We start from the raw sequence: 24,339 nt of genomic DNA, 5'->3' as shown, positions 1-24,339 counted from the left end.
ATGTAGGATATCAAGCCTGGAGGTAAAGGTGCAGGTTGATCTGTTTTATTGAAGATCAAAGGCCAGACAGTGGGATTTTGAAGTACAGCTGTTAAGTACGAATTGGAGCAGGTTTCTATGAGCATACACAGAAAACAGGAAGGTTGAAAATTGGGTAGCGATACAAAGAAGTGTCTGGAATTGATTTTATCTGTGACTGGGATAAGAATATTGAGGTCACTTAAGATTGATTGCAAGGGATGGTTGCAAATGTGGGTTGGGGAGTTTCATGGAGGGAGATATTAAGTTAAGAGGTTAGTGAACTCAGAAGGTAAATTTAACCTGGGTGGACAATTTCAAAACGCAATTCAAACAGTGAATTTCATAGTCATGAAAAAAACAACAACTTTCAGCTACAAGTTTGAAGATTAGTTGCAAGGAAAATTGCATTGCAAACATTAGCATGATATCATTCTATATCTAGCATGACTAACTTCAGTAACTTCTTTTTCATCCACGTATATCAACCATTGTCAGTAACGTTGTACATTGAAACGCAATTTTGTCTGTGGCCAGTCTCATGCATTCGGTGTTGAGGTTGGCAGTGAGGGGAGGTAACTTCCAAAGATACGGCTTGTGACGGGCACTAAATGTTAAATACAGGTATTGTTGTTATGGAATTCTCGACCCTCCCGGTTCGGAAAGGGCGGCCCAAATCCCAGGAGCTGTTGCGTGCTGCACTAAACTAAGCTTGCAAGCCCTCAGCTCAGGAGACGCAACTCTATCGACGGTTAAACATCGGCGCCGGACGTTCCCGAAGAGCCTCGGCTGTTTCCGTAATCTGCCCACTCGAATGCATCGAAATCCAAAACCGGATGCGCAGAAACACTTCGTATCATTTCTAAATATCGGTACAAACTCCAGAAGTCGATTATTCCTTGGGCCGCAGTTTTGTTTTTGCATCTCGTGATTGTGACTTTACCCAAAAATCATCTACTTCCGCACAGGCCTGGAACGCACGATCCAAGATGGCGGCGCCTGGCAATGAAGAGGAGGAACTAACGCAAGAGCAAACAGAGAAACTGTTACAGTTTCAGGTAATTTCATCAAACTTAACGGAATTTCGTAGAGGATGAGATGACTTGTCATTTTGGGGGTATTTTTTAATTCATTAATTGAGTTAATTTAGTCCTGTTGAAGGGCTGAAGCTTCTGCACCTGTGGCATTTTTCTGTACTCTCAACATTTTCTGCTAATCCTCAATCTGGCATAATTCACTTATTTTTTCTTGCTCTGTCAAACTACTGTTTCATTTACAAAACTCCAAACAGTTCAAACGCTAATAGCTTTAAAAATTGAATTAACTAGATTTGTATTTTATGCTTAGTAAATATTTAGTGGTAATCTTAACTGAAACCATTTTAACTTTTAACAAAAACAGAAATTGCTGAAAACATTCAGTAGATCTGGTAACATCCGTGGAGAGAAATAAACCAAAAGTTAGAGTCTAACGTTTGAAACACTTTAACTTTATTCTTTTCTTGAAGAAACATGACTGTGTAGTGTTAATATTCACTTGTGAAATAAATGTCAGGTTTTTTTGCAGGATTGATGTATGTCAAGTTTTTAGTGTAAAGTATTTAAATTGAGATTTTAGTAAGTGAGGAAAGCTATCTGGAACTTGTTAAAACTCATTATAATTTGTAAATGTTAGGAGTCTATGAAATTTTATTCATTGGGAAAGAAGAACATAGCATTAAATGAAGGAGTGACTTGGGAATTACATCAATTGGTTGAAAGTTGAGAAGGCAGAACTCCTTTCAATGAACAAGTGTTTCTTTGAATTTTCAGTATCAACTTTTAAAAAGATTTTCCAATGAGACATCTTGTTTTATACCTGTATCATGTATGAAGTGTTTAGATCAGGTGCTTATATAAAATCTTAGATTAGATCTGATATTGCAAAAGATGAGATTCTTGAACATTGTGAGAGGAGGCAGAGAAAGAGAGTAGAGAAAGTCAACAGGCAACTCTGAATTTTTTGTGTTGACCCTAAGGTACAAAATTACATTTTAAGTTGTAGAGACATCTTAATAACAAAAAATGTATAATATTTTGAATCAATTTATTGAATCATAGTCATAGAGTTGTACAGCATGGAAACTTATACAGACATATTATGAAATGTCTGGGGAAGGTAGAACTTGAACCCTAATCTTTTGGCCCAGAGGTAAAGACACTACTACTTCACCATAGGAACCCTCAAATTGTTTGTATAGTGACATTGATGTAAAAAGTCCCAAGGCACTTAACCAGAATGTATGCTTGTTATTTTTTCAAAATATGGATAAATACAGGGGAGACACGTGGGAACAGGGAGTGGTGATCAAACACTTGGTTGAAAGGCTAATTGTGAAGAAGGAGGAAACTTATGTAGGACTTTTAGATCTTTGGGGTTTGACAGCTAAAGGATGACTATCAGTAGTGGAACAATTTAAAAGTGGTTTGCAATTGGTTAAAACCCAGAGATTGTGGAAATTGCGGATAGCTCTGAATGGAAAAGCTTACAGAGATGGCGAGAGACAAGACAATGGAGGGATTTGAAAGCAAGGATTTTGTTTTTACAATTGAGCTGTTGCTGATTTACACAAGCACCTAGTCCAACTCATGCATTGATATATAGGCAATCTAACTTTGGGTGAGATTATTAGGATGGAACATAGTCTATCAAGGAAAAACATTATGTCTAGCCTTGACTATATCTTAAGTACAGATGAGGGTCAGCAGCATATTACTTCAAGTAGGGATGGATTTGGATGATCTTAGAGGTGGATGTGTATATTGTATAGCCTTAGATAATGGAATAATATATGGTTTAAAAAAACTTATTGGAGTCCAACACAATATCAAAGTTGTACACAATCTTTCTGTTTTCAAATTTGGCAGGGATGGAGATGGAAAATGTTGTTGGAGAACAGAGATTCTAGTGGTAACGGACAAAGTCTAGTGATCCCAATATTTAGGCAGTGGAAACATTTGCTTGTTCAGTACTGAATGTTAGTTAATCGAAGCTTCCAGCTCAGCGAGCAAACTTACATCCAGAATCTCAACCTAAGCTACAAATCTTCTCCAAACCCACTAATGTAAATAGACATTTAAGTTTATTATTTCAATGTAAACTTGTCAATACTGTTTTAATTAAGGTATTTTTCTTGTTATATTTCTCACCATAGGACTTAACTGGTATTGATTCAATGGACCAGTGTCGCCGTACACTTGAGCAACATCATTGGAACATTGAGGTAAAGGAAGCAAACAAGATTGTGTGCAAAATATTACAGTGGGCTTTGGCATGATTTGAAAATGATATTAAACTCAATTTGACTGTTCTTTTTGTTTTGAAATATTACTAAGTGTGCTGGTGAGCATTAACAGCTTGTGATTGGTCACTTAAAACATAAGGCCTGTTATTTATTTGATCATTTAACCCATTTTATGGATTTAGTTTTGATGATTTAAATCCTTCTTGATCCTAAACTTTGCTCGTCTATTTCTGTTTTTACCTTCTAGGCAGCTGTTCAGGATAGGCTAAATGAACAAGAAGGCGTTCCCAGTGTCTTCAACCCACCTTCCTCTCGCCCACTTCAAGTCCACACAGCAGATCATAGAGTCTATAGTTATGTAGTTTCAAGACCTCAGCCTAGGGTGAGAGCATTTTATGGTTATTTTAATCATTTTAACTTTCAAATTAATTCTATAAAAATGAAGTCTTGCAATCACATTTTGCATTATTTATTACCCAATTTGATTTTTGTTTGATGTAGTTTGCTAATTTGTAACTCATTAGAAAATGGTTGAGAATTCCCAAAAAATTACATTGAATCTTGATTCTGATTGGCAATATATCTACAACTCATTCCTTATTTAAAATAGATTGTTGGTAGGGCAAGCAATCATTATTCGTAGTTTTAAGAGGTAGATTCATCAATACTTAGTGACCTCTTCCATAAAATTAGTTTTTGCAATATACCCCCTTTTCTTCATGTATACAATATAGCTTTGCATTTTATTATGTAACCTGGTGCGAGAGTTTGGTAAACCATTAGTGAGGTCTGATCGTGAGCTTATGCACTTGGATAAAACTAATTCAAATTCATTTGGTTAGTAAGAGCAAAACCAAATTGGGTTTGTACAGTTTTGTAATGGAGTGAATAACAATAATATTTCAAATTTTACAGGGTCTCTTAGGATGGAGTTATTACTTGATAATGCTTCCTTTCCGATTCACCTATTACACGCTGCTGGACATTTTTAGGTGAGATACTGAAAAATTTCACAAAACATCATGTTAACAAAAAAAAGTCCTTTAATCTATTATCTCTCTCTTTTGAATAGATTTGCTATAAGATTTATACGACCAGATCCTAGGAGTCGTGTTACTGATCCTGTTGGGGATGTAGTATCGTTTATTCAAAATTTTGAGGAACAGTATGGAAGGATCCATCCAGTCTTTTATCAAGGAACTTACAGTCAGGTTTGTACAAAACCACTTTTACAATTATTTTAAGTTTACATTTCCTGGTATTTTACTGTTTGAATGATTTTGAATGTTATCTTCCTGCTCACTTCCAGCTACCTCAAAAAAAAAGTTGTTTCTTCTAAATTTGGTAATCAAATTGAAGTGTAGTTTAACAAGATACCAATAATATAATTTCCACAAATCCATTTGCTTTATTTGAACTCTGTGCAAGAAGTACTTCATGTGGGCAGAAAATTAGCCTGTTCTACTGGTTGAGGCTATTGTTTATCTACTGTATATTGTGGATCCCTTGTATTGTTGAAACATTGACCAAAATTAATATGACTTACCTGTCAACTGTGCTTGAGATATCTTGGTAAACTTCAAACAAATAGCTCCGGCCAAAAGCTACAAATCCTCTTCGTTGTAGTAAATAAAATTATACTGAAGTAAACGTAAATTGGGTAAACAGAACTAAACTTGTCATCTTTCCTTCTGGTGTATACTTGCATTTTAGATAGGTATTGTTTACTACCTCTAGTGTATGGATGTTGTGAACTGAAGTTTAGTTATAAATAACTTATTACACTTAATACTTTACCTAGTTAAACAATACAAAATTGAATTGCTTTTAAATTGAAATTCTGAAGCCTCGCAAGTTTTTCTGCAATAAGTAAATGTCCAATGTCATGACAAAGTAAAAATTCTTTACCTTTGATCATTGCTGATCACAGTTTAGCCAGATCATCCATGAAGTATTTTGCTCTTGTCACACTTCAGGTTGCTGTCCATGTAGGAATCTTTGGTCAGAATCACTGGACAGTAATTAAAAGATTCGAAGAGTGTGCCGCTGGAAAAGTACGGCAGGTTAGCCAACATCCGAGAAACAGGAAAATCAATGTTTCGGGCATAAGCCCTTCACAGAAATGTGGGGATGGAGGAAGGAGGCTCAGAGATAAATAGGATGGTGAGGATGGGGTGAAGGTAGCTGGGAGGCTTTTAAGTAGATGAAGATGGGGGATGATGCTGATAGATCAGAGGGGAGGGTGGAGCAGATAGGTGGGAAAGAAGATGGACAGTTCAAGAGGGTGGTGCCGAGTTGGAGGGTTGGATCTGGGATGAGGGGGGAGATGAGGTAACAGGTGAGCCAGATTTTGCACCTCTTCTGGCAGCAAGGGAAGGTGCTGGGAGTGGAGGGTTGGTTGTTGGGTTGGGGGGTGGTGGGTGGGTGTGGACCTAACGAGTGAGTCAAGGAGGGAATGGACTCTGATGAATGCCGATAGGGGTAGGGAGGGAAATATATCACTGGTGGTGGGGTCTGACCATCATGCCCCAACTGCACCTACCTATCACCTTCCCAACTACCTTACCTCCATCCCCCAGCCCCACCCACCGATTTGTCTCTCAACACAACGTGTGCACGCACACGAAATGTGCATTCTCCTCCTGGGATGCTGTCTGACCTGACTGCAATATCTTTCTAACACAGTTCCATTAAAGATTTTCCTGTTTGTGCTAAAATCAAATTAAGAAAGAAATACCCGTGATTTTCTAGTTTACCCAAGCTGCCTCAATTCCATTATCACATTATTTTTATTGTTGCAACTTCTCTTTAAATTAAGTTATTAGACATGGTTTGGAATTATTTTAAATATTTAATGTGTATTATCTTCAATGTTGAATACAGGCACTGAATGATGCTAAACGAGAGCTACGCTATTTACTAGTTTACCTTCATGGAGATGACCATCAGGACACGGATGAGTTCTGCCGGTGAGTGTAACTCCTGTATTTCTGAATAGATGTGTACTGTAATCAAAACCAAACTTGTTAATTTTTCTTATGCAATTTGTAATTATAACTTCTTAAAAATTGTGACTGCTACTTCTTTTGTTGATTTAATGTTGAGGACTATTGACTATAGTTATAGAAACAAACATTATGATAGGGTTGGGGGAGTGTAAAAACTGGCATCTGTTGGGCTCAGTGCCTATTTCTGGGCAATAAATTGTATATAATTCTGTATCAACACTGCACTGATCTGGAGTTACAACTCTTGCGTGGAAAACTTTGGATAACTTCGATTGTCACTAGTTGCTCAACAAACAGGGTGATTTACCCAGCCATTGAAAATGTAAGTAGTGTTGTTTTTGTAACTATCAGTCAGTTGCCTGTGGTTCATTGGCCAAAGGGTGAAAATGACAATGTGTCCTTGTTTCAAAAAATAATGCATTCCTGTCCTTTAGTGCGTAAGTGGATCAAATGATGCACTATATGTTATAACCTAGGAGGAGCCTTACTTTGATTCTAAAATAAAAACGCAAATTGCTGAAAAATCTCAGGTCTGGCAGCATTTGTTAGATCAAAATTCTTTCATCAAAACCTATTAATTCTCGTCTGCTGAGCTGTTGGCTGTTGGTGTGTGCTGTATTATCTGTGGATGTGGATAAAGGAAAGAGCCTTTAATGTTGAGTCTGCCATTAAATAGCTAGCTGGACTTGTTTCCCTGGCCATTTGTATAGATATTCTGTTTAAATGAAGTATAGTGTTCTAGTGACCTTGTCCAATATTTGAATGGAATATAATAGAGTAAATTTGGGATGAACATGTCAGGAGTTCAGTGATGTCAGGGATTTATATTAACCCTTTAGGAAATAACAACAGCTTTTTGCTGTATAGCAAGCCCAGAAGTTTGAAATATTTTAAATTCTGAAGACTATTAATGGTTCATTTGCAATGGTCTATACCTTTTTTTTATTATTTCTGCTACATTTGTATTGCATTAATTTGGGCATCATACCAAAGTTAGCTTTGCTTTTTCAGTTTGCACCTCGACCCATAGTAATTTATATTATGATTCCAGAGGAATCAGATTCCATGGTCCCTAAGTGGGTATTCATTGTGTGCATGCCTGGTTAGAGTTTAGGGCTGGTATTTTTTTAGATTAGATTACTTACAGTGTGGAAACAGGCCCTTCGGCCCAGCAAGTCCACACCGACCCGCCGAAGCGTAACCCACCCAGACCCATTCTCTTACATTTACCCCTTCACCTAACACTACGGGCAATTTAGCATGGCCAATTCACCTAACCTGCACATTTTTTGGATTGTGGGAGGAAACCGGAGCACCCGGAGGAAACCCACGCAGACACGGGGAGAATGTGCAAACTCCACACAGAGAGTCGCCTGAGGCGGGAATTGAACCCGGGTCTCTGGTGCTGTGAAGCAGCAGTGCTAACCACTGTGCTACCGTGCCGCCCACTAAAGGCTCACTGACCAAAGGCTCACTGTCACACCAACCTACTAATGCTCACATGGAGAAAGAGCACTCAAGAAGTATTAGTCACGTTTGTCACCTAGTGAATTATATCTTTGCATAATGGGGCTCAGGAGTTTGGCAACTTATCAATGGTGAATGACTAAATGCCAGTTTGTTTCCACTTCAGTAATACAATGTGCAACCCAGAAGTTGTAAACTTCATCAACACTAGGATGCTTTTCTGGGCCTGTTCCACAAGTAAGCCAGAAGGCTACAGGGGTAAGTGATTTTAAGCATTACTAGTGCACCACTAAATTTTACTCTTTGAATTTAATGAAGTGCTTGCATGGAAAATGATCAGTGGATCATGCTTTCTATGTCTCTGATAACTTCCTAGTGCCAATAATAGTTTCTATGACTGCCTTATAGAAACATAAAGGAACGTGAGTAGGTTATTTGTGCTTTGAGTCTACTCTGCCATTGGGTGTGATCATGATTGACCATCCTACCCAGTACCCTGTTCTTGCTTTCTTCTCATAGTGTATGATCCCTTTTAACTTTAAGAACTATATCTGACTCCTTTTTAAAAATCGTCAATGTTTTGGCCTCAATTTATTTCAGTGACAGAATTCCAGAGGCTTATCAGACTCTGAGTGAAGCAATGTCTCCTAATTTTCAGTCCTAAATGGCCTACTCTGTATCCTTTTAAACTGTGACCTCGGTTCTGGACTCTCCGGTCATCGGGAACATCCTTCCTACATTGTCCTATCTACGTCAACTAAATTGTCTTCAACTGTTAACTGCAAAACCTGCTGCAGCATAACTCAGTGACTTTTTATTATATTGTGTCTGTTGTGCAGTCGATTGATGTTTATCTTGATTTGTTTATTATTATTGACTTCATGGTCACTTTTTGGTTTTCTTTAATTATTTTATTTGTTTTTTCTGAACTAATTTTCATTTTTTTTCTTGCTCCAAAACTGGGGTCCATTGGGGAATGTTACTGCTGCTTCATTAGTAAACCTTTGTCCTTCCGAAAATTCCCCACATTTTCCCTCACCCAACTGCTTGAACCTATAATCTACTAGTTTTATTCCCATCTACTCTCCTGTGGCTCTTCACTATTGTTAAATCCACAATCTCTTGATAAACTTTGATAATATTAGTACCATTATTGTATTTAACGTTTTGAAATGTCACTGAGTTGCTTCTTGAAAAGCAGCAAAAAGTCATCAGCGTTACTAAACCGGTTCAAGAAGACACACATTAATGAGTAAAATTAGCAATGCATGGGTGCTTTTCGTGGAGCTTCAAGTACTCACTAGAAGGAGTAGCCAACTCTAATCTAGCTGTAAAATACCCATGTATGTTGGGCTGCAGGATTCTTGCCAATGCAGCTTCTGAGACATCATGCTTACTTCCTTAAAGAGGAAGAGGGCATGTCTGCAGGGAGCAATCAACCATTCTGGTCCTTTCAACTGTGTTATGGGACACTTTTTTTTTTCCCTGGAATGAGAGAAAGGAAAGGATTTAGTCATACAAAACTGTGTATGTGTGTGTGTGTGGCACAGGTATTTATATAAGTTGTGGAAACGGCAATGAGGTGTTTGAAGTGAGTGAGCAGGCACTGCAAAGACCATGCAAGATTTGTAGTGGGGGAAGTGCAAGTGAGTGACGGAAGATCTATGCAATAGAGGGCATGGTAGAACATGAGCTTTGGTGGGATGTAGGTGCACTAGCAGAGAGATGATGGTGGCATTTATACTGCAGAGAAGGTCATTTACCAACTTCCTAATTTGTAGGGTGTTTCTTTGGAGGTCACATTGACCTGGTGGTGGTGGTCTCAGACCAGACTGACAGGGTCTGATGGCATGGCCTCCCCAAGCAATTCTCTGGGAAAAAGATGAGCCACCTCTGCATTGTCTTGTCTGCCAGGATAGGGAGTGTCTTGGGTCACAAGGCACGTCCAAGCAGTTCTTTTCAGACTCAGTTAAATATAGTTAAGAGAAGATTCGCCAACAGCAATTTGCTTGAATGTGGGTGTTTATTAAGTAATAAGTGTAATAAAAGGAATAGAAAGGAGAAAAAGCAACAAGTCTTGCACCTTTCTGTCCATCGGGGACCCTACGATTGACAGCTGGTCTGGAGACTTGGGTTCATTCCTGGCACTGTTTACAGTCCTGTTCCGAGGTGAAGTCTCATTCTTTGAATCTGGTGCTGTTTTCGACCCGTAAAAGCACTGTTCACAGGACCCATTCAAGATCATGCAGCTGTCAAATATCGTCAACAGATTTAGCCCTTCAGCCCATCCTAAACCATCTATTTTCCATGTAGCTGTCGACTATCATTTACGTTTAGCCCTTTGGCTCATCCAATACAGGGAGCTCCCTATTGGATGAATGGGGTGCTAATTAGCCCCATCTGGCATGCCATGAAAAATGTGTGAAAATGTCCAGAGCAGCTCTAGAGTGTCAGTTCTTTACTGGGTGGACAACAGCCTTTTGAATTATTTACCAATGCCACAGAAGCTAGTATATGCCTAGATACCTAGGCAGTGGTGAGTGGAAGAATTGGGCTGGGTTGAGGAAAGGTTGAGCCCGTAAACATTGGAGTTAAGAAGAATGAGGAATGCTTGTATTGAAACAATATAAAAGATTGAGCCAGATTCACTGAGTTGATGACAGGATGTTTCCCATCATGAGGAAATTTAGAAATAGAAGACACAGTCTCAAAATATGGGGTTTTTATTAAAGCTGGAGATGAGAACTTTCTTCTTTGAGAAGGTCATTAATCTTAGGAATTCTGTTATCCAGAGAGAAGTGAAAGTTTGGTTATTGAATATACCCAAGGTTGAGTGCTACAAATTCTAGAGCAAGAGAATTTTGAAGTCATTGGAAGTGTGGGGTGAAGCAGACAGGGAGTGGAGTAAAGGCCACTATCAGATTAGCCATGGCCTTATTGAATGGTAAAATAGGCTCAAGCAGTCGGGCTGCACCTGCTCTTTACTTTTTTCCTGATAATTATTGTAATGTGTTCTATATAGGGAAAGTCAAGGACATGCCTTTTTGGCACTTTCCATATCTTTCATTTGGCCATAGCTACTTCTAATTTTCAAGCTATTTACAGTATTATTGATATCCTTTTTCTTTGTCTTCCTTTGTTTTTGTTCTTGTTTGAAATATTCCCTCCCCTCTCTCATGCCCTTTTCTGCTTAAAACCTATCCTAGGTAAAAACAATGACTGCAGATGCTGTGGTGTTGGAAAAGCACAGCAGTTCAGGCAGCATCCGAGGAGCAGGAAAATTGACGTTTCGGGCAAAAGCCCTCCATCAGGAATACAGGCAGAGTGCCTGAAGAGTGGAGAGATAAATGAGAGGAGGGTGGGGGTGGGGAGAAAGTAGCATAGAGTACAATAGGTGAGTGGGGGAGAGGATGATCCTGTCCAGTCTCGCTGCCTTTTTCTTTGTTTTTGTTTTACTTAGAATCCCTACAGTGCAGAGAGCCCATTCAGCCCAAATCATCTGCTCTGATCCTCAGAACATCCCACCCAGCATACTCCCCGTCTCTGCATGGGGCTTTTATCATGGCTGACACACCTAATGTGCACATCCCTGAACCCTACCAGCAACTTTGTTTTACCAATCCATCTACGCATACCTTTTGACTATGGGAGGGAGCTGGAGCACCCAGATGAACATGAGATGGTGGAAACTCCATACAGTTGTCTTTGTTCTTTCACTCTTCACAGCACTTCATATGCCTGGCAGATCCTTTCCATTCTCTTCATATCCGTGTTTTAAAGCTATGGCAAGTTGGTCTCTTGCCATAAGTGAAGATCCATGCCACAGATTCACACACAACGATTTGACATTAAACTCTTTACAAGTCACTCTTTGAGTTGTTTATTTAGCTTTCCAGTTGGCAGCAGTCGCATCTTGCCAAGTATGTTCTTTCCCATTCCTATTCTTCGTTTTTAATTTCATTTGCACTTTCAGAAATTATGCTTCCTAAATATTTGAATTTTTGGAGCTGTTCTAGTTGTCTTTCTTTTGTGAAAAAATTAATATTTATTGGTGACATTGTGTGTTGCATCACCATGCTTTTCCCTTTCATTTCATTTAGTCATTTTCACTTCCATTTAAAAGTTCCTGCCTGCTGTTACTGCTGCATCTACTAGTTCTTGTAATTCTTTTGTACTTGCTTACAAGTTTTTTATCTGCAAATCTAACTGATGTCAATGTCAAACCCCCCTCAAAAAAACCCTGCATATTCTGTGTCTTTGATCATTGTTTTGCATAGACATTGAAGAGAACTATGATAAACAGCACTCTTGTTGAACTCATTCCAACTCCAGTTGCTTTCATAGCTATTCACTTTCATTGCTGATTGTCCCATGCACAGATATTTCTTAAGAATCATCTACGCTTCTAGTCTGCCCCTGTTGAACCGAATCCAGCCAATCCAATCAAATACCATTTGCAAAATTGACAAAAAAAGTGTATAATTTCTGTCTAAACTATAAACTGCATTCACTCATTAATCTTATGCTGATTGTTTCTCTTGACCCTTCTGTGTGGAAACCAGGCTGGTCGTCTGCATCTTCCCAAGCAATCAATGCTTTTTTATATTTCTTAGTTGATGCATAGATAATCAGACTAAATGTATGCGAATCAGAACGTAAGGAGTATTGCAGAAACTGAATATTTCTATTACGTGATCTAGAGCCTTGGCAAGAACTTTGCATAGTGAACCAAATTTCCCATCACGATATCAACGTGAAAATTATGCTAATTTTTCCATTTTAAAGTGCTAAGTTAATAAGGAAAATTCATATTCCCATTAAATTTTAAATAACTAAGCATTAGGCTTTTATGATCTTTTTCATGCATTTTTAATGGATAAGAATCATTTGTAGCAACATTATTTGCTTTGCTATGACAGAGATGTTTCATTTTTATTTCTCTTGCCTGGACAATGTTGACAATTTCATTGTTGAACTTCAGAAAAATTTTGGAGATATTACAATTGAATTTCCATATCCCATTAAGTCCTCTTAGAGATTTTATTTTCCAAACTGACTTTGCAGAATACAATTGAAAAGTCTTCATAGTGACATATGAGAATTAGTATTTCTGCAAATCTCTGTTTTACATCAAATGATTTTGACAATTTGAACCATGTCCAGAAAGGTATTCACTGTTTTAGAAATGAAAGTTTCTATTTCCTCAAAGACTGCTTAGTGTAAATAATATAACATCCATTAACTGAAACAGTTGAGCTTGAAGAGCCAAATAATGTTTTATGAAATTAGGTTTTTGGTTAAGCCATCATTACATAAACCATACCGATTGTACTGCTTTAAACTGAGCAGAAAGCTTTAAATGACGAGTTGCTGATTTCAAGGTGGCAATTATTGCAGGAATGTGGGAAACAGGGGAGACCTAGGGAATAAGGCAGCCTTTCAGAAGATCCACACAAACTCAAAGGGCTAACTGACTTTTTTCACTGCTGTACTGTTCTTTGATTCTTTAAGAGGTCAAAGTGGAAATGCTAATTTATGCTTTCTATATTGATTCTGCATGTGGGATTCACAGTCTAAATTTTCGTATCGGCCAGCAATGTAAAAAGTGAGAAATTATAATGATTTTAATAATGAAATATTCTACAGACTAACATGTTAGGCTATATATTTCAGTGTCTCAAGCTTTACGAGAGAATACCTATCCATTCTTGGCAATGATTATGCTGAAAGAGCAAAGAATGACGGTAGTCGGTCGCTTAGAAGGTCTTCTTCGGGCTGAAGACTTTGTCAATCAACTGACCTTTATTATGGATGCTAATGCTACATATTTGGTATCAGAACGACTTGATAGGTATATGGAATATTACTTTGTTTCTGTTGGAGATGTTGCTGTCAACAACGATAGTTTTGTACAGAATGTTGTATTTGGGTAATAAGACAATGTTGAAGTGTTTGGTTATCTAGGAATAATGCATCCTCAAACCAGTTCTTAGTTTGATTTATTTTCTTGAACATAGTAAAGTTAATATTGGGAGTAAATCAATTTCAATTTTAAGTAGATATTTCAAGTTGGGATTGGTACAGCTAAGTACTGTGTAAATCCACCTCTCTCTCAGTCCAAAAGTAGTCTCTTCTTGCAGTTCGATCAGTTAGTACTGACCTTAAGCTCATGCTTCAGCGGTAAAAGGCCAGTTTCTAACTTAATGTACCATGGGCACACTTATTTCAATGTGGATAATGGTTGTTAATTCTTGTTGAAAAGACTGTTGGATATATTGTATCTTAAACAAAATCAGAAATGTTTAATTTTTTAAAATTATATGAAGACTTTAAATGAGCCATACTGTTGGGAAGGGAATGAAAGAAGATTCGTGAATTTAAAAAAAAAAGTTTTGAGACTGCACTTAAAATGGGAACTTATAACTGTTGTTGTATCATTGACGTTCTCTAATTTCCTTGGATCCAATATATTTTGACTAGAATTCACTCTGCGTTGATACATTGAATTGGTATTCCTGATTGGTGTCATGGTGAACTTAGTCTGGTCACTGGTTGTATTACTGACCACAGCTCTGGTGTCTGAGGTGACTGGAAGTTGAACAAATACTGTGGTGATGCTGATTAAGCTTGCACAGTTTTCAGTAGCAAAGCATGTAATATGCTTCAAAAGCAAGGTTTTTTTTTCAGGCAGTGACTGCTGTGAGGCAAGTGGGGAATGGAAATGAGTGGGTCTTTTGTTTTTGCACTATATTCCTATTTTGATGTAGTTGAAAAGAAATTCATTTTAACCATTATTTCCATAGAATCCCTACATTGTGGAAGTAGGCCATTTGGCCCATAAAATCCACACTGATCCTCCAAAGAAATCACATCCAGACACACTCCTCTGACCTATCCCTGTAATCCTGCATTTCCCATGGCTAATCCACCTAGCCTGCACAGCCCTGGACAATATCGACAATTTAGCATGCCCTCTTCACTTAACCTACACATCTTTGCCTGTGGGAGGAAACCCGTGCAGACACAGGAAGAATGTGCAAACTCTACGCAGTCCCCCAAGGCTGGAATTGAATCCAAGTCCCTGGCACTGTGAGGCAGCAGAGCTAACCACTGAGTTACCAAAAGAAATTTATGTTGTGCTTTGGCCAAAGTGATTTAGTCCGGATTTGCTGCTATTTGAAATAGAATGCAGTGTTAATAACCAGACAGCTGGTTGTTGTTGTTATGTTATTATTTGAAGCTGATTACATGAATATTTAATATTCTTGTACTTTCTTCAATTTACAGAGAGGAAAGGAATCAGACGCAAGTGTTAAGACAACAGCAAGATGAAGCTTATTTGGCTTCACTTCGTGCAGATCAGGAAAAAGAAAGGAAGAGAAAGGAGGCACAAGAAAAGAGGAGAAGGGAAGAGGAAGATGTCAGGCAACAGTTACTTGCCGAAGAAAGAAGACAACAAGTAAGCAGTGTTCCAAGTTAAATTGCATGAAACTGTTTACTCTTTGTGTAAGCATTAAGAGAATTATAACATTTTCTATCCAGATGTGGATGTTTAACAGTAAACCAATGGTTTCCTCCTGAGTGAACTGGTTAAGGCGCAAAGTATTTGAATAATGTAGATCAGTATGGTCCCTGGTTCAATTCCTGTTTTAAATTATCTCTGAGCTATGTTTCAATAAGAGATTACCTCCATACCAGCAGGTTAAGATTTTGGTAGGTTCTAATTCCTGTTTACTACACATCAGTACTTGTTAGAATACAGTTGTTAGCATTGATTGAATGCAAGATCTTATTTACTGGCAGTGACTGAACTTTGTATGTGCTTCATCACGTAATAATTTCTTTCTGTAATAATTCAGGTAATAGTGTTAGAAATTCAAAGCTGGTATTTGTATCTTGCAAATCTGTAAATTGAGGTAGAAACATTTTTCTTTTTGTCAATGCAGAGTTTGCAGGAAGAGAAAGAACGCAAGTCTGAATGTCTTCCCCCTGAGCCTTTTCCAGACAATCCAGACAGTGTTAAAATTGTCTTTAAGTTGCCAAATGATACTCGAGTGGAGCGACGATTTCTGTTTACCCAGTCATTAACGGTAAGATTCTTCCATGTTTTTGATTTACATAATGAATGTTTTTTTCCTTATAATGTTCCTTAAGTCCTTGGAAGTTTAAAAAAATGAAACTGCATTCAATACAGTTTGTTATTGGTACATAACATAAGAACTAGGAGCAGGACTAAGCCATCTGGCTCTTCAAGCCTGCTCCACCATTTAATAAGATCATGGCTGGTCTTTTCATGGACTCAGCTCCACTTACCAGCCCTCTCACCGCATTCCTTAACTCTCTTTCTTTTATTATTCCAAAACAACTATTTTAGCTTTAAAAATGTTTACTGAAATAGTGTCAACTACTTCACTGAGCAGGGTATTCTATAGATTTACAAACCTCTTGGTGAAGCAGTTCCTTCTGAATTCAGTCCTAATCTGCTTCCCCTAATTTTGAGGTTATGCCCTCTTGTCTTAGTTTCACCTACCAGTGGAAACATCCTCTCTACTTCTGTTCCCTTCATAATTTTGTATGTTCCTATAAGATCACCCTTTATTCTTCTAAATTCCAATAAATATAACCTGTTTCCTCAGACTGTCTTCATAAGCCAACCCCCTCAACTCCGGAATCAATCTAGTGAACCTTCTCTGCACCCTTCCTAGTACCTGTGCTACCTTTCTCAAGTAAGGAGTGCAGAACTGCATGCAGTACACCAGTTATAGAGTCATAGAGATGTACAGCATGGAAACAGACCCTTCGGTCCAACCCAATCTAGTCCCACCTGCTAGCACCCGGTCCATATCCCTCCAAACCTTTCTTATGCATATACCCATCCAAGTACCTTTTAAGTGTTGCAATTGTACCAGCCTCCCCCACCTCCTCTGGCAGCTCAATCCATACACGTACCACCCTCTGTGTGAAAAATTTGCCCCTTAGGTCTCTTTATATCTTTCCCCTCTCTCATTGTGGCCTCACCAGCATCTTGTACAGCAAAACCTGTCTGCTTTTAAACTCCAATCCCTTTAGCAATGAAGGGCAGAATTCCATTTGCCTTCCTAATGAACTGTTGTACCTGCAGACCAACCTTTTGTGATTCATGCATAAGGACACTCTGGTCCTCTGCATAGCAGCATGCTGCAACTTTGTATCTTTCAAGTACTAATCCTTTTTCTTGTTACTCCTACCAAAATGGATGGCATCGTATTTATTAACATTGCACTCCATGTGCCAGATCTTTGCCCACTCATTTAAAATATCTATGTCCCTTTTCAAAGTTTCAGTCCCCTACACAATTTGTTCTGCTGCTCATCTTAGTGTTATCTGCAAACTTTGACATGCTATACATGTTCCTCAACTTCAAATCATCTATACAAATTGTGAATAATTGTGGTCCCAACACTTAGGCACACCACTTAGTTACTGATTGCCAACCACAACAGCATTCATGTATCCCTACTCTTTAGTTCCTAATAGTCGAACAATCCTCTGTCCGTGCTAATACTTTACCCATAGTGCCATGCATCCTTATCTTATACAGCAGCCTCTTGTGCAGCACCTTGTTGAAGACCTTTTGGCAATCTAGGTCCACCACATCTACTGGGTCTCCGTTGTCCATTTTGCTTCTAATGTCTTCATAGAATTCCAAAAGATTGGTTAGGTATGACCTGCCCTTCATGAACCCATGCTGCGTCAGCCAACGGGACAATTTTGATTTAGATGCCTTGCTATTTCTTCCTTGATAATAGACTCGAGCATTTTCCCAATAAAGAAGTTAAGCTAACCGGTCTATAATGCCCCATCTTTTGTCTACCACCCTTTTTAAACAGTGGTTTCACATTTGCTGTTTTCCAATCTGCTGGAACTTCCCCAGAGTCCAGCGAATTTTTGAAAATTACCACAAGTGCACTTGCTGTTCATCCTGCCAACTCTTTTAGTCCCCTGGGATGCATTCTATCAGGGCCAGGAAACTTGTCTACCCTTAGCTCCATTAGCTTGCTCAATACTACCTCTTCCGTAATAATCTTTGTTTCCAGGTCCTCACCTACCTTTCTTTGTCAATTACTGGCATGTATTAGTATCCTCCACTGTGAAGACTGACACAAAATACCTATTCAATACCTCAGCCATTTCATAATATCCCATAACTAAATGCCCCTTCTCTTCCTCGTAAAGGACCAACATTTACTGCAGCCACTCTTTTTTTTTTCTTTTATATATTTATAGAAACTTCTGCTACCTGACTTTATGTTCTGTTAGTTTTTTTTCCTCCTGTTCTATCTTACTTTATAGCTCTTTTTGTAGTTTTCTGTTAACCTTTGAAGCTTTCCCAATCTTTTAGTTTCCTGCTGATCTTGGCCATTTTGTATGCCTTCTCATTCAATTTGATATCCTCCCTTTATTTTCTTCGAAATCTATGGCAGATTGCCCATTTTTCTTACAGTCCTGTATACTTTTGCTAGGCACTTCATAAAATTGCTTTGAAAGTCTTCCACTGCTCATCAACTTTCCCACCTACAAAATACATTACTTATTTTCATTAGCTGCAGTAAGTCATTTCTGTAGTTAGTCAGAGTCAAACAGCACGGAAATGGGCCCTTCAGTCCAACCAGGCAAGTGGAAATACAAATAGTTTTGTTTAATTTTTAAAATTATTTGATTGTGAGAAGTGGTCTTTAGTGGCTAGGCTGGCATTTATTGTCCATCCCTAATTGTGCTTTAAGAATGTATTAAGGAGCTGCCATCTTGAATTGCTGCTGTCCATGTTGTGTATGTACACCCAAAAGTGCTATTAGGAAAGTGTTAAAGTCCAGATTTGAGACTGCCCAGGGAATCCCTTGTGGTCTCAGACCTGTAAAGCCCCTCACAATTCGTCCCGGAGATCGTACTCTTTGGGAGTCTGGAATAAAAAACCTCTTACAGTTTAGTTTAATTTTAGTTATCCCCTTTATTTACCAATAACATCACTGTAACAACATAACACTGATACCAATAAGCTAAGCTAGCTAAGTTCTAATAATCTAGGTGAATAGGGTACCAGCTTTTCAAGAGCCCTAGCAGGCTACTCTGACATTCTGATACAAAGTGGTTTCCTTTATACGAAAGTTTACGAAAACATTGTATGTTCTTAATTAGACAGATAATGGTGAAAGACAATAATTCGTAAGGAAGAAAAGTTAATTGACAGGTCTGTGTGTGCTTGACTAATCACTCCAGGCCCTAAACCATTCATCAGGTGGGAAAAGCATACCCAGCCGAGCTAGGCGCCTTCTAGCAAGATAAACTTCTATCATAAAGAGGTACCAGTTGAACTAATTGGAGAGTTCATAAGGTAACCTTCCATAGCTCACATGTCAGATACAATTGTTTTACAAAAAGGCTTCTTAGCAAGGAGGGCACACTTTTGACCATAAAATGGCTTCCCGACGTATTGAGCCAGAATCTCTTCAATGTTAGGCCTAAAGTAATTTCTAAGCTAGAAGCAGACTCCTGCTTTTTAAGCACTGAATCATTCTGTACCTGAGGCTGAGATGTTACCATAAAGTTGCATTTAAACTGATTAATTAGTCTTCAAATTAAACATGCTTTCTTTTCATGGTTATGATTCAAATTCAAATAAGACATAAGATCTGATTAATTAGAATTGACAGTGGGGCGGTCTGTCGAGTGGTCTGCAAGAACAGCAAGGAAGTCAAAGCTTCATCAATATACTTTTTTACAGAGTTTGTATTTAATAACCGGTAATGGCTACTCAGTATCATCATAAAGTCTCAAAAATGCAATTAAGTTCATTCTGTAGCAGGTAAGCACTAAGAGTTAATTTTCTAGAGCGTGGGGGAGCCCCAGCACTATTATGGTTTTCTCTCTCTCTCACTCTCTCTCACTCACTCACTCACTCACTCACTCACTCACTCACTCACTCATTCTCGTGTCCTTTGGAACTCTCAAGTCAGGGACTTGGAACAGCAAAGATGTTTTTCCCCTGTGTTTGCGTAGCTTGCAAGGGGTAATATGAATCTATTATAGTTGACAGGACCTGACCGTCAATTACAAGGCTTTTGATAGTACTGAGTTTCGTTTCAGGATCATTCATTAATTTCAGAAGAGAACAGCCGTGAATGTTATCACTTGGTGTTCTGTTTTCACTGATGCTAAGGCAAATGTTCTCCGTTGCCTGAGAGCATGCCTGTTATCACTTTGTGAGCACAGATGTTTTTATCTTCTGCATACCTTGGGTTTCCCCCCTTTTTTCTGAGCCTCACTGCCTGTCTGTTTTCTAGTGTGCAGCAAATGTATTCTGTAATGCAACATTACATTTTAGTCTAAATGTTTAAAGACAAGTTTTAAGGCTATAGACGTTCTCAAAAGGATTTATGCTCAACAACTGAGAAGAACAGCAGCATGGTTCCAATGTACTTTCATGTATAACCTGGTGAGGAGCTTGAAAGTGGTCATGTTCTCAAGCATCTGCTGTTCTTGTCCTTCCAGCGGTTAGTGATTGTGGGTTTAGAAGGTGCTGTCAAAAGTTCCATAAGTGCATCTTGGAGGTAGTGAAGTAGTTGAGGCCTACTCAATAAATGCTTTTAAAGGTAAAAATGTTTTGAACAGTAAAGGAATTAAGGGTTATGGTGAGAGGTTTGGTAAGTGGAGCTGAGGTCACAAAAAGATCAACCATAATCTTATTGAATGGCGGAGCAGGCTCAAAGGGCCAGATGGCCTACTCCTGCTCCTAGTTCTTGGTCTTTCTAATCTTATTTCAGAAATGGCTGTAGCAGAAACAATGCAAATTGTCTTAAAATAAAGGAGGTGAAAATTGGGTAGTGTTCCCAATAATTCAATATTCAGTAATTTTTTTGACATTGGCTTGTGCAGATATTGTGAAGTCAGAGTTAAACTTATCCAACCTCAAATAGTTGATGTTCTGCTGGATATCACTGTTCGAGCTTATAAATGATTAATAGTCAGGCGATTGAGGTACTGGTGAACAGCCCACATGCGCACTGGTGTTTTTCAACTGAAGGAGAAAAGGGAAAGAAAAGAAGAAAAAATAGTTGCAATTTTTAAGTATAACTTAAAATTTGTTTTTTCTGGAAATTCATATTTTTTTCTTTTATTGCAGGTAATATATGACTTTTTGTTCTCCTTGAAAGAAACTCCTGAGAAATTTCAAATAGTTGCTAACTTTCCACGCAGAGTACTGCCCTGTTTGCCCACAGAGAGAGAGCCAAATCCACCCACCCTGCAGCAAGCAGGATTGAGTCGCTGTGAAGTCTTGTTTGTTCAAGATCTTACCGATGATTGAACCAGAAATTAACCATGGGATCATTTTTTTTTAATAGCTGCACAGTATAACGGATCACAGACTTTCTCACAAACGAGCCAAGTTATTGCTGCGTTGGTTGGCAAATGTCTATGCAGCTAGGTCGCTCGTCATTTCCTGGGATGAACTGCACTGTCCATCACTATGCTATTTTTTAAAAAAAAAACTCAAGCCCTGCAGCGTTGAGTGGTTTTTGATCAGAAGATATGAAAGTAAATTAACCCATTTCTCCACCTGCATAGACCTTAGATTACACCATCAGAGAACCCTTACCCTTTCTCCTGCTAATTTTGTTTTCCCATTTACCTATATTTATGTTGTATTTCTATTAAAATGAAAAAAGAAAGACCAAAGGAGGGTTGGCTGTTATTGAATTGTTTGAACCTTGGCTGGTTTAAGTTCTTAATTGCCATGGCTTTTGCTGTGGTGAAGCCTCAGTAAGTAGTTTGTCAGCCTGTAGTGCCTGTGGTAACTAGAGCCTGCTCCATGTTTAATACCTGTGCAGGCTTATTGTACTCGAGGTGTAATTTATTCCAACAGTATAAATTAAAATCATTTTAGAATTTTATTGTGTTGAATCGTTTTTCTATGCATATTTCTTTTTGAACCATTTTCTGTAATTTCATTACAATTGATGGTAGCTGTTTGGCCAAATGTACTGGCATTAAAAGATTATATTGTCTCAACTCATTTTGTTCTTTGAGCTTCCTATCATGAGTAATGTTTAGCTTTTTGGTCATTCTCCACTACTAAACTGACGTGTACAGTTATTTGTTGATACTTCAAATTGTTTTTTGTTAGCTTTTCTGCACCTATTTATGAAGTGCTATAAATTTAGAAAATAAAGACTTATTTATAGCTTCTTGTGAGAACAAGGCCAACAAAATTTAACATTACAGTGGAGAACGACCCCCTTTGATAATATGTGCCTGATGGCCTTATGATCAGTTGGCTGCAAGGCACCTAGAACATGTACTGTTTTTTTTTCAATGCTGTTTAGTAGGGTATATTGTTTAGCATTATTGCACTTATTTCACTAAATGGCATCTTAACCATTTGCATGTTGTCTATTGTTTTCCTGTTCAACCAAGATGCATTATGACTTGTGTCTCAATCTTGAATAGATTTTGGGTGGTAGTTAATAATGAAACTACTTTACCACCAAACAGCTGTTGGCCTTAATATCATTCTACTAGTTCATTTAGTTGTAATGATGTGATAACATTGGCATTGCTTGTCTTTTATTTTTCGCTAATCCAAATAGGGTTTTGTATTTTTGAATACATATATAACAAAAAAATGCAGATATAGTTTTAATCACTGTGGAGTGTGGAAGTTTTAATTATTATGAAGTGTGGATATACCCCAAGATCACATGCCTAAGTTTTCATTAAATGTGTATTATAAATGTTAATATTTAGTTTGAATTGAGTCTCAATTAAATTGGTAACTTTTGGATCTGGGGGTGTTCATTTTGGCATTTGTTTACAGGCAGTTGGCTTTGGATATAAAATGTATTTTTAAAATATGTCTATAATGGTAATCAATATCATTTGTTTTTCATCCAAGGCAGTCAATGCTTCAGTTGCTATTTGAGTTTATTTTGGATGAGACCAGTATTGTAATGGAAAAGCAGTCGGTATTGGTTGAAACCCTTATATGCTGTCAACTTGGAAAAATTTGAGGCTTTTTTTTGTATGTATTTTTAGAAACTTCATTGTGACGTTAGTGGTCATGGTTTACATCTTACTTTGCTATTATCAGTTACTGAGTTAATCGCATTCCTTTACATTGAGAGTAATTGAGCAGCTGGTTGTTTGGGCTTGTTTCCAATTGTAATCTTCAAAAACAATGGAAAAGCTTTACAATCTGAATTGCTGTATGACCATATAGGAAGGGAGCTATCGACAGCAATGTTATTTAATGTTTGTGTATAACACTTAATTATAAAATAGTCTCTAAAGGTTAGGAATTTAAGCAAGGAGGAAATATTTACTGATCTGAGTAATACTTTGCCCATTTTGAAAATCTCCCCCCAAGTATTATTGTAGCTTCAACATCTGTTTTGTTGTCCTGCTTGAATTAAGCCATGCCCTTCTCCAGCATTTTGGGATGTTGGTGTAATGGTCTACATTTGAGACTGGTGCAAACTATAATGGAACAAGTTCCTGTTTTAATTAAAGGACTAAAATCTTGTATCTTGTGCCAGAAATTTCCCCACTTGCTAACAGTGTCCACGTAGAAATTGTTCACATTTGAACTGGCAGTTCGGTCGCTACTTCTGAAACTCTTGTCTTTTTTAACATGTGCAAATGAGAAGTGTATTCCAGATTGTAATATTTGTGAAAAATCAGGGAAAATCGCTTTGAAGGACCACACTTTTTTGTTTTTTTTTATAATGTTTATCAGATTATCATTTTAAAAATCAATCACTCAAAAAGTTGTGAAAATCCTTTTTGTGAAATGTCTGGAACTTAAAAAAAAAAGTTCTTTCTAAATTGTCAGAGGATAATCTTTCTGTATTTCATGTCTTTTGTTGTAAATGTTCAGATCAACTTTTTGTACCACTCTTTTTGACATTTCTGATATTGAGCTAATTTTAAAACACTTAGTTCTGTTCAGACTCTGTGGCCTATTCAGATATATTTATGATCTGTACCAAAAGGATTGAGAGCCCCAAATGCAATCTTATGCCAAAAGCTGCTGCTGTTTTCTGTTCACTTGGAAATGACCAATTCAATTTCAAATCAAAAATCTCCATTTGTGCCCCCTACTCTCTTTCCCCCCCCCCCCCCGCAAGAAACCATTCAAAAGATTAACAAGAATAAGGCATTGAGTGATACTGCATCTGAAATTAAATTCTGAATATAATTTTCCATGTTCATAATCTAAAATTGAAGAAATTGCTATGTACGATGCTGTAAGTTCAATACTCATCCCATGTCTTGTAACTTATTGAAATTGAATGGAATACATATAATAACTACTTGAGGAATGTGAGTATTTTGTAATTTTTAATATTTTGTCTTGAGTTCATAAATGGTCAAATAGATTCATGTCTCCCAAAATGTTAAAAACTATTACTGAACTTTTCTTATCCTCGTGTTCTTCGACCTTCATATACTGAGACATCATCAGTGTTTCCATTCCTACAAAGTTGTATGATTGAACAGAAGAAGCTAATTAAACAAAACTAGTCTCTA

At 37.8% G+C, this 24,339-nt stretch overlaps 1 protein-coding gene across 1 annotated transcript; it reads left to right on the top strand.

Annotated features, from left to right (window-relative positions):
- Positions 1–831: 831 nt before the first annotated feature.
- Positions 832–24,339, top strand: faf2 (Fas associated factor family member 2). The gene is made up of 11 exons (XM_043703748.2): positions 832–1,076; positions 3,212–3,280; positions 3,549–3,683; positions 4,217–4,293; positions 4,374–4,512; positions 6,185–6,270; positions 7,943–8,034; positions 13,450–13,627; positions 15,064–15,235; positions 15,723–15,866; positions 20,936–24,339. Exons 1-11 carry the CDS (start codon positions 1,008–1,010, stop codon positions 21,116–21,118), a joined length of 1,344 nt encoding a protein of 447 aa, XP_043559683.1. The 5' UTR covers positions 832–1,007; the 3' UTR covers positions 21,119–24,339.

Source organism: Chiloscyllium plagiosum, unplaced genomic scaffold (assembly GCF_037043375.1).
Source record: "Chiloscyllium plagiosum isolate Xiang-an unplaced genomic scaffold, Cpla_swu_hap1 HiC_scaffold_16, whole genome shotgun sequence".
NCBI lineage: Eukaryota > Metazoa > Chordata > Chondrichthyes > Orectolobiformes > Hemiscylliidae > Chiloscyllium > Chiloscyllium plagiosum.
Note: the sequence above shows the minus strand (reverse complement) of the source record. Positions and strands in the feature narration are given on the sequence as shown.

What these genes read in the sequence shown, in the direction of transcription:
- faf2 (XM_043703748.2), top strand. Translation starts at nt 1,008, where the DNA reads ATGGCGGCGCCTGGCAATGAAGAGGAGGAACTAACGCAAGAGCAAACA. An exon ending in ACGCTGCTGGACATTTTTAG is followed by an intron (nt 4,294 to 4,373) that starts GTGAGATACTGA and finishes TCTTTTGAATAG; the next exon opens with ATTTGCTATAAGATTTATAC. An exon ending in CCGAAGAAAGAAGACAACAA is followed by an intron (nt 15,236 to 15,722) that starts GTAAGCAGTGTT and finishes TTGTCAATGCAG; the next exon opens with AGTTTGCAGGAAGAGAAAGA.